The sequence below is a fragment of the Phyllopteryx taeniolatus genome, chromosome 17 (genome assembly GCF_024500385.1).
Source record: "Phyllopteryx taeniolatus isolate TA_2022b chromosome 17, UOR_Ptae_1.2, whole genome shotgun sequence".
Lineage (NCBI taxonomy): Eukaryota > Metazoa > Chordata > Actinopteri > Syngnathiformes > Syngnathidae > Phyllopteryx > Phyllopteryx taeniolatus.
This window is the reverse complement of record NC_084518.1, coordinates 12,808,224-12,825,150: the sequence shown is the minus strand read 5'-3', so window position 1 is coordinate 12,825,150 and position 16,927 is coordinate 12,808,224. Positions and strand designations below refer to the sequence as shown.

The 16,927-nt window shown below is 40.7% G+C and overlaps 1 protein-coding gene across 3 annotated transcripts; it reads right to left on the bottom strand.

Moving 5' to 3' along the window:
• Positions 1 to 3,197: 3,197 nt before the first annotated feature.
• Positions 3,198 to 16,832, bottom strand: slc43a2b (solute carrier family 43 member 2b). Of its 3 annotated transcripts, none has more exons than XM_061751583.1 (15): positions 15,719 to 16,832; positions 13,319 to 13,628; positions 10,913 to 11,207; positions 10,231 to 10,286; positions 10,054 to 10,130; positions 8,361 to 8,453; positions 8,153 to 8,286; positions 7,678 to 7,871; positions 7,447 to 7,590; positions 6,964 to 6,981; positions 6,223 to 6,355; positions 5,927 to 6,059; positions 4,733 to 4,806; positions 4,513 to 4,636; positions 3,198 to 4,438 (listed from the first exon to the last, which is right to left on the bottom strand). In XM_061751583.1, exons 1-15 carry the CDS (start codon positions 15,797 to 15,799, stop codon positions 4,277 to 4,279), a joined length of 2,028 nt encoding a protein of 675 aa, XP_061607567.1. In that variant the 5' UTR covers positions 15,800 to 16,832; the 3' UTR covers positions 3,198 to 4,276. The 3 variants fall into 3 exon arrangements, with proteins under 3 accessions (XP_061607567.1, XP_061607570.1, XP_061607569.1); XM_061751586.1 differs by lacking the exon at positions 15,719 to 16,832 and adding an exon at positions 14,321 to 14,375; XM_061751585.1 differs by lacking the exon at positions 6,964 to 6,981.
• Between the last annotated feature and the right edge of the window lie 95 nt (positions 16,833 to 16,927).

The window sequence follows — 16,927 nt, the reverse complement described above, 5'->3', positions numbered from 1 at the left end:
TCATTTTTGCACCTTTCCACATCTCCTCATGGATGCATTCTTCATTAAATGGATGGCTCCACACTGAGGCGAAGTTTCTTACGGTTGTAACATTGTAGACAAACAGCAAAAGTTCAATAGCTCCGATATTCTCCGCTCAATAAAATACCACAGCCAAAAGACTGCAACAAGGCAAACGCCCCAGCATGATGCAAAAAGGGTGGAAAGTGTAACATAAGGGAAAATGTAATGGAACTGTTGTAAACTGGCTGCCCATGAAGGCGTGCACACAACAAGTGGCTTTTTACCGGGTAGTTATGAATTTGAGCTTCAATGTTTTTTGTCTATACGTGCCCCACGACTCGCAGGAGACGATCGCGAGGTGTAACCTACGCTCTTTTTTTCTCTCTCTTTTTTCTTTTTTCTTTTTGTCCTGTTCGGCTGTTAGGTCAAGGAGAATGGAAAATCTGTATCCCTTTTATGCCGGAACAGTTTTAATGTGTTACAGTGGAGTTTTTAAGCTTCCGCTGTGGTATTATAATTGAGGTTTATTGAGAATCAGACTTGATCAGTCGAACATAACAAAGTTTCTAGAAGGGAGAGAGAAACAAAGACAAAAGACAAAGCACTAATTGTAAACAGGATGAGAGAAGTAAATCATTACATAATCTACAACAATGAAACATTAAATATGAGTGTTGCAGGGGGCTGTAGTGCTACACCCTGTGAGGGAAGGACAGGACAAGATAGAACAGGACAAGGAGAGGAGAAGAAGCATGTAGGACAAGGGTTGTGAACCCGACTGTACAACTGAAGTGTGGTGGCATTAATAATGTGAATTATAAAAGTCGATAGGATGAGAGTGTAAGTGAGGGGATACACAAGCAATTTGCATATTCATGAGTTATTTGTCACAGTAAGTGCGTGACCCCACACCCAGTGAAAGAGTCCTAGGGGTGTGTGTCTCCGGATACATGCAAGTGAATTAATACCGTTTTACATGCAGAAAGACTGACAGAAGTGTCCTGTAATAGCTGTGGCCGCACCGCGGCGGCTGAGGACCCCGCCCAATCAATCGAGGGGCGAGATCAGGCCCAGGGGTCCACCCGAGAGCAGCCCAGCGCACGGGACATGTCCCACACCGAGGGACCCAGGGCGGTCCGCCGGCCCCACCGAGGTGCCCCGACAACCAACCCCCCAGCCAACACCGCCACACAAGTTTTGTCATCCAAGCAGTCATCCAGCCCGGGGGGCCTGGCCTCAGGAACACCGCCATGCAAGTAAGTGAGACCCCCCCTCCCCCCCCAGGTTCCCGACTGGCAGTCCTTGGCCCTACCCCGTGTATCAGTGCCCCCCCCCCCCCCCCCCCCCCCGAGTGAGGTCAGTGAGCCGAGGGGGTGGGGGCAGGGCTGCCAGGCACTACTGCCTCACAGCCAAACCGCCCCCCCACCCCCCACCGACGACCCACCGCCCCCCATAGATAGGTATATGTGGTGCATTAAAACATGGGGAGTGTGTGATGCATTTAAAATCCAGGGGGGCAGGCAGGGCGGAGGGCAGGGCGTACGGACCGGGAAACAGCACACTCTCTCATTAAGGTCACAAGTAAGCTGTGAGAGGTCACTCGTGACCCTAATGAGAACAAGCACTGTATATTGGTATATTTCTTTTTTCATGTCAATCAAAGGGGAGATCATGAAAAGATGATGAAATACAGTTATGGTCAAGCCAGACATTGACAAAGATTATAGCACCTACTATGTGCCCCTTCAGATTGGCATGTGTGAGTGATTGAATATTACAAGTCTGGCTTTTTGTGTTTTATAGACCTGCTAGTAATCTCAGACGTTGTTAAAAAAAAAAAATAAAAAAAGAAGTTCAGCACCACAAAACCACGTGTGCTTCAGTTCAGTCCATTATAATATTTACGGTAGGGCCGTACATGCAGTTGGTCACGTTTACAGTGTGTATCATCTGTTTCCATGACTTCTTCTCTGGATGGATTCACTGCTACATTTTACATTTTTACATGACCTCAATTAAAACCATTGCTTTCTTTTTTTGGGCTCCCTTGCTTTCTTTTCTTTTTCTTTCTTTTTTCACATTCACAGTCTGATGTTTTCATTGTGAATGTGCAAGTGAGATCAAGTGAGGGAAGAATGGTGTATATTATATATATATATATTATACACATATTTTTATAGGCTGTTGTCCAGTTCAGGGTGTACCCCGGCTCTCGCCTGAAGATAGCTGGGATAGGCTCCAGCACACCTGCGACCCTTGTGAGGATAAGCGGTAGAGAAAAGGGATGGGGGGGGGGAGATGCACACACACACACACACACACACACACTCACACATTCAGTGCATACAACTTGACAATTAAGAGACTGCTGCAAAATTATCAGTTTCTCTGATGCTATTTTGCTATTTATACTGTATGAGTAAAAGGAACATTTTCCTTTTATTTTTTCTACAGACAACATAACTCCCAAATTCCAAATACAAACATTTCCATTTTGAGCACATATTCCCGCAAAATGAAAAATGATCAGAACACCAAATTGTCCAGTATTGTACAGTAATTTATTTATTTATTTATTTATTTAGTTTATTTTATATACAGAATAATAATCAGGTGCTTTATTATTATTATCGGGCCTGACTGCAACCATTTACAACCAGGAACAACAGAAAACATTGAGCTCAGAATGTATCGAGTGTAACCAGCAGGCGTCACTGTGGATTAACGCAAGATTATGTATCCCCTGCTACTCATTTTTTTGTTATCAAAGAATTGAATATGATTGTATTGATTGATTAAAGAGACCCAGCGTGCTTGCCGATAAAACTTCTCACCAAAAAAAAGAAAAAATATTTAGTCATATTTAGTGACTCTATACTAACGATACAGCGTCAAAAACAGGAGCTGTAGAAAGCGAATCTTAAAATACATTTTGTAAATTAGAGGAAAGCAATACTAATGAACATGAGATTAGCTAAAAATAAGGTGTGGCTACATCTCAATAGAAGGGACTGGTAGAGACAAGCACAAATGAGCACATTGATTCTGATTCTGAATAAAAATGATTCTGATTCTTATTGTAAATGTTTCATTGGTTAGAAAGTGTTTAAAGTTTCATCTCTTGAAGCAGTGTCTGAAGTTTTTAACCTCAGCAGAATAAATGTCATTGCCCATGTTATTAATCAGAAAAGCAATTGTATATACTATCTTTATTAATATTCAAAAGGCACGTCTGGTAGACAAAGTACAAAAAAAAAGGATACAAAATAAATATTTAAATGGTTACTTTGCTTTTAGCAATACCAATAATGCAGCTTGCGTGATGTCCTTTGTAAAACAAGCCTTAAAGACATACATCTACAGTACTGTACTTACTTGAAAACAATGTAAGCCACTTAAATGTGGGAAAGGTAGACCAATAGGCAAAAGATTACCAAAGAAACACGAAAAAAAGGGTCTATACATAAATGAAAGACATACAGTAGTTCAGACTGACCTTACATCCTCAGTCAAATTAAAATTGAATGCGAATGGTCTTAAAATTTAAATCTTCCTAAACTCTGAATCGAAGAACAAAACAATTGTGCAATTCCTTACAAAGGAGTATTGGGGTCACAATGAAACAGCAGTAGTACAATTCTGAGAAAAAAGTCAAAATATCATGAGAAAAAGAAAATCTGAAATTTAAAACTGTGTCTAAAGTTTTGAAAGGCAATTGTCAAAATGTGGTTAATATCATTCAATATTTGTTAAAAACTATTTCAGAGTGTGAAGTTGTGTAGTTACAAGTTTCATAAAATTACAATGAAAAATTGTTTAGTTTTTTGTAATGTGCTGATGTTTTTTCTTGTAACATTACAGCTTTCTCAAAGTAGTTTTTGTGGCCCTTATACTCCCCCATAATCACTCACAAAGGTAGTTAAAGAGAGTTTAAGCATTAAAGTTAAGCAGTTTCACTGGACAAAACAAGCTTTTATAATGTGGAATATTGTGACAAAATGGCAAAACCAAGTCGAGGACTGGGGGAATACAGAGTGCCGATGCCTCTTTCCTTTCACAGTCTTTCCTCTTCCGCTTCGTTTATCCTTTTCACAGTTTTCTGGTAGACTTCCACAGCACAAACTTTAAATAAGAGGATGGTGGTGTGTTTGCATGCTCAATACACATTAGTCCTATAAGAATGGCATCGCTAAAGAGGATTTATCAGTTTGCATGCTGCACCACTCAGATGTTTCTCTTCATTCTTCAATCGTGTTGTGGTTGCTCTCTGTAATTAAACAAAGGCCTCTGGGATGTCAGATCCGTTAATTTTGATGTAGATCTTGACGTTATTCTCCTTCTCGTGCCGCTCTTTGTGGAGCATGTGTCTGTAGCAAACCAGGTAGAGAGGCAGCAGGAAGCCCAGCATGCTGAGAGCGAGCAGGCCGATATTGACCTGAATGGGGTGACATCCGAATTAGCCACGCCCAGAATGTTTGTATACGTGCATGTGTGTGTGTAAATACATACCCAGAATGGGTCTCCCTCCAGGGGTCCCATCATAGCCAAAAAGAGGGGCTGCTGCAGCAGACCAAAGACAGCACTGACTAGTGACTGCATGCCTGTTAGACTGCCAAACTGCGAGGAGGGGTACCTGGAATATTACAATAGTTGCGTTTAGCACACCGTTTGACAGATAATATAGATAGACAGTAACGTTAGGTTCTGATTGTCATGCAGTAAAACTTACACAGCAGCGTAAAGGCCACCGACAGCCGAGTGAAGGAATCCTCTCACCACAGTGTGCAAGATAAATGACACAATCTGAAACAAGAGGGAAGCAGAGGAGATTGGCGACCAAAATAAGCATATTTTCTAACAATGCAGGATACGTAGTTTATTTTTAAAGTGATGAAGTTTGTATTTGCATTACGGGATTGTGTAGGCCTATTGAATAGAGACGTCACAGCAGTGCAAAGTAGTGTAGCCCGCCAATGTATTTATCAAAATAGTACAACACAACAAAAAACAGTAATAAAGGGTATGCATTGTTTGGTTTTCTTTGTTTAACAATAGGCTAATTTTGTCTTCTTCCTGCTCGATGTCAAACTAAAGTGAAGATTTTTTGTCAAACAATTGGACAGACTGCGATGTGGCTACCTCCACCCTTTATTTAAAGTCCCAACGTGGTTGGTTGGTACCTTTGACAATGGAAACTCAAAAACCGAGTGTAGTACCAAATTGTAATGTGCTTCTTGGTCAGACTTTCTTGGCATTTTGTCTTCTCATTAGCTTTACAAATCTTGGACATGCTATATTTGCAAAGTCTACACTACCAACATCAACTTAGTAAAATGAAGAAACTTGATTTACAAAACATGGTTTAAGTGACCCAATTCCCATTTTTTCTCCCTCCCATGTGACTCATTTTCACACATTTCTTGGCATTGTACGCAAGGAAAAAAATGAATGGAAACAGAGACCCTCAGATCTGAACCAGGCTATTGAGCAAATCATCTAAAATTATAATGAGAGGTTTAAACCATAGGGTAGCCCGTTAAACATATGGACAGAACGATCAGTCCACGGTCAAACTAAACAATATGTTTACCATAATGTTTATCGTGTCCATGTTGTTATCTACCCATTGTTGTCACTTTGGCTTATGTATCTGCATGAGCTGTAGTGTGTTTTGGGCATGGAGGTTCGTCCAGGTGTTCATGAAATGTAAGCACAGTGGTTCTTGGTATGGGTCCTTTGAAAATGTTTGAAAATGTAAACAGTAAAACCATTACATATTGGCACTATATCGGAGTTGGGCACTTTGATCTGTAGTGTAAATCCTGCCTTTATCATTTGAAACCAAATTGGCCATTTGATGTAATTCCACTCTTAGCTGGTGTTAACATAAGAATCAAAAGAAAAACAAATCTCAAGCGCTCACCTGGAGAGGGAGGTTGGGTATCAGACAAGTGATCCCGAAGCCCACCAAAAGGACATTCGTAAGCAGAAATGCTCGCAGGGCGTTGGTCACCTTCTGGGTCTTTTTGTCTCTTTGCTTTTTCTTTGGTTCATCCCTGGTGATGATATCATAGATCATTTCTTTCTCAGCCAATCTAGAGCATTTCAATTTGACATTTCTAATCATTTATGTGTTATTCCAGAGGGAATCACCACTTCTTGTTAACATTATTATAAACAATTCAAAGTCTATATTAATTTCACGTGAACAAGACTCACTTGCTGCACAAATCCTTTGATTCCTCTCCGTTGTCACACGCCTTCAACTTCCAGTCCATGATCTGACCAATCACAGGACTGGTCATGAGGCAAAGCAGCTGAAGAACACCGAAGATGGACGAGTACAAACTCACTGTGAGGATCAGGGTCACATTGTTGAAAAACACAAATATTAGACACTGAGGAAAAAAACACGGGAGCAATATAGGCTGATATTAGATGGAAGAATGATGGAGCGTTTAAAACATTTTAATATGAACTGAAGATTGTGAAGTAGTTAATTGTTAGTATTTAGTGGAAAGTAGTCAAATATTGACCGACACAAAACTGTTCTGCATATAAGGCCACAAGTGTAAAGCTGCTCATGTGATGTGTACTTGGGAGGGGAAATTTAACTAATGATTAACAAGGTGTTTCAAGCTAAAGCTGAAAGACGTACAAAGGACTCGGGTGTAAACATGCCTCACCGTCAAGGTCAAACAATGAATTAATAATAGCAGCCACAGTATGATGAAAAAGCAGGATGTTAGCGGCTGTGGACCTGGAACAGTATATGGTTGTTAGTGCTAAGCTGCTAAATGTTAAATAAATGCAGGCCTATTGAAAGAACAAGAACCGGAGCAGTGATTGTTGCTATCTACGTGCTAAGATGTTAAATGTTAAATAAATGCCAGATTATTGAAAGAACAGTGACCGGATACGGTACTGAAAAAACAGAGATCATATAATCTGGAATCTTACCAAGTTCCATTCTTTCCACTGAAAACCAAAGATTGGGAACGACAATTATTCTACAGTCTTAATTGTTAAACAAACAGCATTGATTTAAAAAAAAAAAACATTATCAACATGATCCTGTGAGAATTTAGTAAGAAGTAGGAATATCAAATTAAAGGGGGAAACGTGGTGGTCTACCGTAGCATTTTAGACATGTTTACTGCTTGAATAAAGCTGTCGATAGGGAGGGCGCCCAGGGCGGCGTGTGGCAGCGGTATTGATGACGACAAATGTGTGGGTGCTGAAACAGACACATCCCTCACGGGTACTATGCCCCCGCATTAAACCTCATATTTTGCCAGAAAAACATTTACTTTCATCAAAATCTATTTTCTATACTCGATAATGATGCTTTTCTGCTAAATATTATTATTTTTGTACAAAATCCAACTAAATTCTCACGAGACCAGGCTCCTGTCGATTCTATACAAACAGAAGAACCCTAACCTGTGTTGAGATCACCATCACTTAGCACCTCCAGCACGCTATTCATGGCTCCCATGTAGAACAAGAGACGCAGCTGAGTGACCGACATGGTCACCAGGCTGAGCAGGAAGATGGGGGTGATGATGGTCTTCATGAATGACTGGGCTGCAGAACAGAGGAGATGGCTTGTTAGGATTCGAGTTAAGAAGCTATGAAAGATAAGGGGGAGTGACTGAAGGCTGCATCTCTTACACTCTTCTTTAGGCTTTCCGTCTAACTCCAGGTCCATGGTGGAAAGGCAGAGCTTGCCCTCCTTGGTGGGCAAATCTTTCTGCACCAGACTGTTGCCCACACTTAGACGACGGCCCACTGTGGTCACTTGGCGGTAGAACTGTTTGCCTGTGATTTTGTGGTCAAAGCCCAGCCAGCTGAACTTTATCTTGACACTGATAAAGAACAGTGGGAGAGAAGGAATGATGAGTTTTGTAAGGACAAACCTTGATGAAGAAATTTGTATTTTATGAAACTTTTTTTCTCTCTCATTTACAGTATTTTACTTTCAATTACACTTCAGTAATCCACACACATTGAGTCACAAACTAGTTTGCGGTCTGAAAGTAAAACATTGCTATGTACTGCATTATGGTCTCCGACAGACCAGTTCATTGCATACAGTTCGTAACCTTGAAACAAATGTCAGTACTGTGTATATCTGGGCAATACTAACGTGTAGTCCATGTCCCCTGCTCCTGGGAAGGGTTCCAGGGGCCAGTTGAAGAAGCAGTTTAGGAAGACAATTCCAGCACAGGCTGCCCACACCACCAGAATAGTAATGAATGGTACGCCAAAGTCATAGATCACCTGCGCAAAATGACAGTCATGGTAATAATAATGTTGACTGAAGGGTTAGTGATTCGGATCAGTTTTCCTTTTACCTTGACGCCAGGGAAGGTGACAGCAGAGGAAGCATAGGAGCCAATCATCAGGGCGATAAAGGTGGAACGCAGATCTCCAAACATGTTAGGCAACTGGTGAAAAAGACAGAGGTTTGGCACAGTAAACATTTGAGCTTAATACTTTGAGGCACTGCTCATGGGCTTTATTTTATTAACCATTATTGTCCAGCAAAAAAAAACAACAAAAAAAACAATGACGTGACAGAAGGCTTGTTACTTGCAGGGATACTTCAAGTTCAAGTTCTAAGAAAGTGAGGTGGGTGGCAAACATTCCAAAATAAAGCCTTTAACAAGCTGTTCTGTTTCGAGACACTGAGCAACAACAAGCACATTGAATTACATAAGAGATGGGAAAGGAGAGAAAGTTGAGGGGTGCCTCTATGGCGATGAGCCAGTGATCGCTACTGGCTGTTGCCCAAGACCTTAAAGGCCAGATTACATGCTTGTATCGGGCTGAGGTTGAGTCACGTAATAATTAACCAAGCACTTCTTGTCTTCAGATTATTACATTGTTTGGTTGTAAAGGAGAAGAGTGAAAGGGAGCTTCGATGTATAATATAGATAGAGGATATATCTGTGGTAAAAGACCCCCTATTTTTGACATACAGTGGTGGAGACATTGTACAATTTAAGCAGATTTACAAGGATAGAGCAGCCCCTCTGAAGTGAATAGCATCACCATGGTGCACTTTCGGACTGTGTCCTTCCTTATAGGCTCAAATGATGGTGGAGGCGAGGAACAAAAGGGAAAGGAATGCAAAGCGTGTCACTGCTGTGAACTCTGAATTCTAAAGAGCATCAGATGTTGTTGTTCCTCTATGACTCCGAGCCATGTTTAATTCCCAGAATAGACAAAGCTGACTACAACACAAAGAATTACAGGAAGTGCTGCATAATTTTTTTTCTGTTACTTTGCCCTAAATTTACACAGTACATACAGTAATTGGTAAATTATAATTCTACTGAGGAATGCATTAGACAAAATTGCCTCAATCCAGTATTAGAAGAAATAACAATGTAAATTAATCACTTGTTATTTTCTTCCATATCTAAATCAAAATGTGGGCAAATTTTTCTTGTTTTCTTTTTTTTTTTTTTTTTACTTTTTAGATTAATCTCAGGAAACTTGGTAGGGTGGTGGTTACCATGTCTGCCTCACAGTGGAGAGGTTCTGGGTTGGATTGAAGACTAAATTTTTCATAGGTGTGAATGTGGGTGTTAATGTTTTTTTTCTATATACAGGTATGCCTAATTGAAGGGCAACCATTCAAGAGTGTACCCCGCCTCTCGCCCAAATTCAGGTAGGGTAGGCTCCAGTTACGTATCTGCGATCCTAATGAGGATATGTGCTATCGAAAACGGATGGGTGGATAGTTTAACCTCAAAGAGCTGAGTAAAAGCATATATTACAATATGTCATGTTGCCAAGTTTTAGTATAGGAAAATGTGAAATGGAGTTTGTATTCAAGTAAAAGACCGTGACAGTGAATGTCAGCATGTCTATGTACATGATGTTATACATCGGCGTTATAGAAAGAAGCAGTTCTTTATATAATGTACACAACAACATATTCAACAGTTTTTGCTTGCTTTGGCACTCTTGCAGTGCTGTGGGCTTACAGGACGAGCAGTTGCTAATTTACACAGCGCAAACGTCCATTCACACGCTTACCGTGAGGGAGGTGAAGGTCATGCACATGCCACCAAAGCCATTGAAAGTCAGCGCGATAAAGATAAGGACTGAGAGTTCTGTAAAAGGAGCAGGTAAAACAGTTCATTGGTCTGTCAACAACCAAATCGGTAACTGACCAAATATGGATGCACTGTACTGTATGTGTTAGCGCCTTACCGTTGGGTTGGTAGGCTCCATAAGCAATGAACAGACAAGACAAGCCAAAGCATGTGCTGAAATGAAAATAAACATCTATTCTCATTAAGATCTTGCGGTAACTCTTTTGAGATCCACTGAAAGGACGAGGGTTGGAGAATCATGCCCTTGGGCCATATACTGTACGGCCGCAAGAGGATTTAAACTGGGCTATGTGCATGCATTTCTAAAAAAAAACAACACCACAGAGAACTAGTTAGCTAAGCATTTACCCTTAACTTTCATAATATGTTATTGTTGACATTTTCTTGATCGTCGCATCATTTATTTATTTTTAAATGTAGTACTTAAATGAACCCTGATAAGAAAAAAGGTTCCTTACTAAAAGTAACTGGACACCGAGCAATTACACCATTGGGAGTGAATATTTAGATTTTGCGTCACAATCTCAGTTCTAGGTCATCCCAAAGTTGTCTGATGGGACTGAAGGTTAGGGCTCTCAAGTTCTTCCACACTAAAGTTATTCAAGCACGCCTCTATGGGCCTTGATTTATGCACAAAACTTAAAAGGGCCTCAGAGTGTTGATAAAATAATGATTTAGGATACAAGGTGAAGTAAATGGCCTCGTTTATGTTTTCAAGTCGATTTGTTGAAGTTCAAATACATTGCTTTTAGTTAGGATAATCTTAAACTGTCGCTCACCTGCCCAACAGTCGGAGTTTCCGAGGTCCATATTTGTCCATGACAATTCCCAGTGGTAGTGTGATGGCAGAGAGGAGGAATGAGCCCACAGTGAAGGCCAGGTTCAACATCTCATCCTGCTCCTTACAAATTAGCCAGCCATTCATCTTCAGAAGCCCGTCCGCCGGGACCAGGGGCTTCATCTCCACTCCGTCCCCCAGGGCCACCATGGGCCCCTCGCTATCTTCATAGTAGTCAAAGTACTCGGCGGGCACCTGTGTTGTCTCCAGGGACAGATTGTAGCTGGAGCTGTTACCTGGAAATGTAAATCCAATACATAAGCATGAGTTTTAGTGGATCATTTCTATTGGTGTGACAGAGATTATTTTTGAGTTTCTACTTTAGAGTCATAGGAAGGATTTAAATTGACACTTAATTGTGACCCTATGAAGACTTTATCCAGATATTAAATTCAATAAGGTCATGCCTTTTCCTATCAGCCTGTTGTTCCATCCCTGTTCTTTATCAGTGAACTTTAAACTTCCGTAGGGCCGCTAATAAAGTGCTGCTGCTGCTTTCCTGTCTCCCTATCATCAGTCACATGCCTGAAAAAGAGCTGAGCTGGTGCTGGCATCATCTCCATACATCATCTGCCGCAAGATAAGATGTTTGTATCATCACTCCGGAAGTTACCTGTGCAGGTGTGAAGGCCAAATATTTGCTTTGGTCAGTCACCTCAAGTGGAAAATCAGACCTGTACTACAGCTTGGGTTTTATTATTGTTAACTATAAGTTGCAATTCCTGAAGAGTGGTAATACTGCAAGATGTCATCACTAACATGCCAAAAATATGATAAAATCCAATAAAATACAGTAATCCAGTTTCCAATAAAATATGCCCACAAGAGACTGTGAGCATTTCCAACCAGACAGACCCTATGAGACGTAACGACATCTTCGTAACGTCATCCAGCAGATAAATCAATTGTGTAAAGAATCAGAAGACGATAAGTGAAACAAAAATGCTCTGTCCAGCCAATAGTCAACTTTGGTCACTCACCACAGCCGGTGAAAAGGGCAAGACAGGAAACTTCTGACTTAAATTACCCATTGGACCTTTGGATGGTCATACCATCACTACTTTACCATGTTTGACTTTTCGTCAAGTGACGTGTGTAGATTTTGGATAGACTGCAATCTATTCCAGTGGATTTTGGCAGAGGGGTGGGGTCGCCCCTGGACGGGTCGCCAGCCAATTGCAGGGGCCATATAGACAAATAACCGTTCACTCTCACAGCCACATCTATGGACAATTTAGCATATTCAATCTAACGTGCAGGCGGCACGGTGGATGACTGGTTAGAGCATCAGCCTCACAGTTCTGAGGACCAGGGTGCTGAAAACAGCAGTCCGGTTGCTAATTTTCTGAAATATTGTTATGTGTGTGGTGTGCTATTGTTGAAAACACCACGCACCATGGGCCTGATTTACTAAAGGCGTGTGCATGCAAAAATGGGCGCAAAATTGATTGCTCACGCAAACAGATGTCGATGCTGATCTACTAACTGAGGAGCGCATGCATGATTGCGTCTGCCAAAAGCACTGAATCGCAGCACATTTCATTTTGCATGTTCTGAGAGGACTACCGGTATATGCAAATAGATAAAATGTGATTTATCAAACCTAAACCTGACTGCTTTTGTATCTTAAAATACCAGTCTGAAAGGCAGGTTCAAATGGGCACGCAAGGCGGTGCCAGTATAGGGCAGGTTAAATGAGAGGCGGCGGCGGTGACTTTATCGGCTCGTGTAAACATTTTTGAAACCCGAAAACGAAACAAACAGAAAGTGTTGCAACCTAGCTTCTGTTCAGTAATGTCATTTTGGAGCTTAGACTTAGAGCCAGTCAGAAGAAGTTGCCATGCCACATCACCTATGACAAAACTTCTTTCAACTCTGCATTTACGTGCTTCTGAACACACAATTTAGCCCACGCTATTTGGGATGTTAATAAATCAGGCCCAATATGAACAGTGGGAATATACACGTTTTTTTTCCTCATCATATAAGGGGTCGCTCACATTTTAAAAATCTGTTATGTTAAAAATTGGTATGTGTTTATCCCGCTAAAATCAGTTGCATTACTTACATGCATCAAATTATAAAACCATACATACTGTAGCTCTACCAAGTGTACTCTATTTGGGATAAGACAGGCGAGGATAAACAGTTGATGTTTCTTTTTAAAGTGACATTGACTATTGGCCTGGCATGCATATTGGAGTTGTACGGTTCTTTTCTCAAGAACAAGAGATAATGTTCCAGTTCTATTCAAATTCAGCTGGCTACTTAAAATAAGAACATCTTATTGTTCTTATTGTAAAAAGAGCTGTTGTGTTAGGTGACCCCCAAGCAGTCATTCACTCACCTTTGTCGCTGCATAGGTATGAGTAGAAGCCCTCTGACTTAAGCATAATGAGGAGTGATCCCCATCCCAAGAGCACAGCAGAAAAGAGGAGATTCTCAATGATAGAAGTCACTGCCATCCACCAGCGGCGGGCGAACGCCGTGGCCAGCGTCGGAGCCATGGTTGAGGGTAGGAAGATGGGCAGCCAGAGAATGGTAAAGAACTGGGGTTGTGAGAGAGACTGAGGGTCCCGAGGAGGGGAAAAGAGAGGGAGTCGGTTGTTTTCGCCTCGTTGACGGTGCTCGTGATTAAGGATCAGTGATCTCTTTATCTGGGAAGACAAAGGCATGAGGGGAGGAGAAGGTTTTATAGTCGGCCTATCGCTTCAAAAGACTGAACTTTTATAACAACAATTAACTTTGAACCCTGCCCGAGATAACTGATTGTGCTGCATGCGTGTAAAGCATTCTAACGTCATCTATCAAGAATACTGTCCATACTGGAACTTTTCACCAAATAAGTATGGGATAATTATGTTCAGTACAGTAATGACTAATGGCAAAATATCAACTTAAACACTTTGTTGGACCTCTCTGTTATAGTCCATCATGGTAATTAAGTCAGCACCCACAGTGGAATAAATGGGTTTCTGTTGTTTTCTGGGAATAAAAGAGGGGAAACTGGTCCAATCTGGGAAAAACTGGACTCCATCACCTCAGGGCCCCTCAGTCACTATCCCCCCCAGCCTCCCTGCCTAAATGTCCTCATGAGGGCCCATTCAACCGCAGCGCTGCTAAATTACTGTACTCTGGTGCATTCAAAACATAAAGGGAATACCTGACAAACACATTACTGTAGACAAAACTGTTCTTTTGGATGGACGATAGTATCAAATGTAATCTAAACAATGGTTTCAGTGTCATTTATTTAAGAAAGACAGCTATTCTAAAATTACATATAATACATATATACCACATTTAAAATTGATCCTTCATCATTCCATAATACAAACATAAGTCTTACCTCTCCAGCCTGTATGCACCAACAGCCTTGTGTCAAAGAGACATTTATAAACCGTGTCTTTATATATACTGTGCATAGTCGTTAGGGCGCCCCCTATAGACTCGCATCTGACTGACGTCTTTATCTGTGCAAAACAACTCTCGACAAAAACATCTACGAATCCATATATTTCGATTGTTACTGAAGTTTGCGACACAACTAGCAGTTTGTTTTTGTTGTCTAAAAATTAAACCAGTCATTAAATTGTTAATTAAATGAATAAATAAACGTCGACAGGTGAAATGTGATGGTAAATTTGGGACATGTTAGTTGCTGACACGGAAATACTTATTCAAGCCTTACAAATCGTGGTTTAACACATAATGGATTCCTATAGATAAGGATGAGCGCTTTTCTTCTTCAGATTATCTGGATCTATACTGATACTGCACTGAAACTAGGAATTGATTGATTAATTGGTTTCTCACGTCAGCTGTTTGCTCTATTTACACGGCAATAAAAAAAATAAATCAATAAAAAACTTTCCAGTTGTTTCATAGTAATGAAATGAGCAATATATTGCTCGATTTAAACTAAATAATCTGACAATAGAACAGGATAGTATGACTTGGCGAAAGTTCCTAAAACACAGCTAGCCTAAAAAAAGAAATCCTATACAACTAGTTTATTTAAACTAGCTACACTTATATAATTTTGGCATTTCTTATTTTAAGATAAAATTACTTATAACCAATAATAAAATCTAAATAAATTATAATACCTTATCAAGATTTTTTTAGGGAAAAATCCTTGAAGCAAGTGAAAATAAAAATTGACAAGACAAATAACAATTATACGTTGCTTTGAGATTTAATCTTGGTTAGATTTTAGTTTTTGCAGTGTAGGTCTAGTGGTGTGTGTGTGTGTGTGCGTGTACGTGTGTTTTAATTGAAACATCACTGATCTGTGATGAACATGCAAATGAGTCACTGAGTGGTCAGTAACAATCACTGATAAGTAATGGTATGTCTTTTCAGTGTTTAAAACCAATCAATCAGTCATTGATTAATCAGACTGTGTGATCTCAAATCTGGGCTAAACTGTAATTACTGTAAACAAATCAAGTGTTAAGTCACAGGTGGACTACATGACTTATTTCCTCCACCTGATAAAACATTGATGTTCTTTCATTTATATAAAAAGTGTTGCTATCCAATGAAAAGAATATTCACTGTTCGATGCTGCTGGGTATTCGCAAAGTCTTTATTTTGTTATTTATCTTCATCCCATGTGTGATGTCCGGTCAGTTTGTGCCAGCGTGTTGTTTAGGCAAATAAAATAGCTAATGGCGGCATGGTGGGTGACTGTTAGCACATCTGCCTGACAGTTCTGAGGACCCGGGTTCAAATCTTGCCTCACCTGTGTGGAGTTTGCATGTTCTCCCTGTGCCTGCATGGGTTTTCTCCGGGTACTCTGGTCTCTTCCCACATCCCATAACATGAATGGTAGGTTAATTGATGACTCTAAATTGCCCGTAGGTGTGAATGCGAGTGCGAATGGTTGTTTGTGCCCTGGGATTCCCTGGCGACCAGTTCAGGGTGTACCCTGCCTCTCGGTGTGCTCAGGTGCAGTCGTTTCTGTAGAGAGTGCAGAGCAGCAGAGAGAGGACTCATCCTTGAGGGGTCCCGTTCCTGATGGTGCGTGTGGATGAGGTGGTTGCCCCCAGCCTCACCTGTTGTCTCAGGATCCCTACACCATCAAGTGTCCCAGGATGAAGTACAGTCCCATGTAGACTGTATCGTCCATGACCTTGGTAGGCAAACTGCAGGGGTCCATTGGGGGTCCTGTTTTAATACTATATGAGCCTCAGGTCAAGGTAGTTTGTTTGTGTTGAATCACCTAACTACTGAATAGTCGTTTATGTAACATGAGTTCATGATTGTGTACATGCTATATACATGGTATTGATGCTTTATGATCCTATCTTGTGGCATCTATATGCAATTACAAACACCTCTCCCCATTTAAGTGGCTGTGTCAATTATTCACGGATTTTCATTATTCTTGGCAGAAAGTTAAGATCAAAAATATGGGCCTAATTTACTAAAGCTTTGCACGGACAGAAACGGGTGCAAACTTGATTGCTTACGCAAACAGATTTGGAAGCTGATCTACAAGTGGGCACACCCAGAATTGCATCTGCCAAACGTGCTAAATTGCAGAGCAGTTCATTTTGCTTGTTCAAGGAGAAGGCCTACATAAAGATATGAGGAATTCATCATCTGGAATGTGATTTAGAAATAAAAATTGGGGATATTTGGAAATGACCAAAATTTGCATATGATGATGCATATACTTAAATAAGAAATACTGTCACTTTTCCTCCACTTGATAAAACATCCATCCATCCATCCATTTTCTAGACTGCTCATCCTCACTAGGGTCGCATATATAGATAAAAACCTTCAGATAAAACAGTATATGAATAGCATTGAAAAATGGCTTTCAGCATTTTACTTAAAAACTTCAACATCGCATTCCCAACCTCTATTTGCTAAATGCTGCGCTACATCAACAGTAAGTTACAAGCAGCGCCACCCTGTGGAAGTACGTCATGATAGCACATGA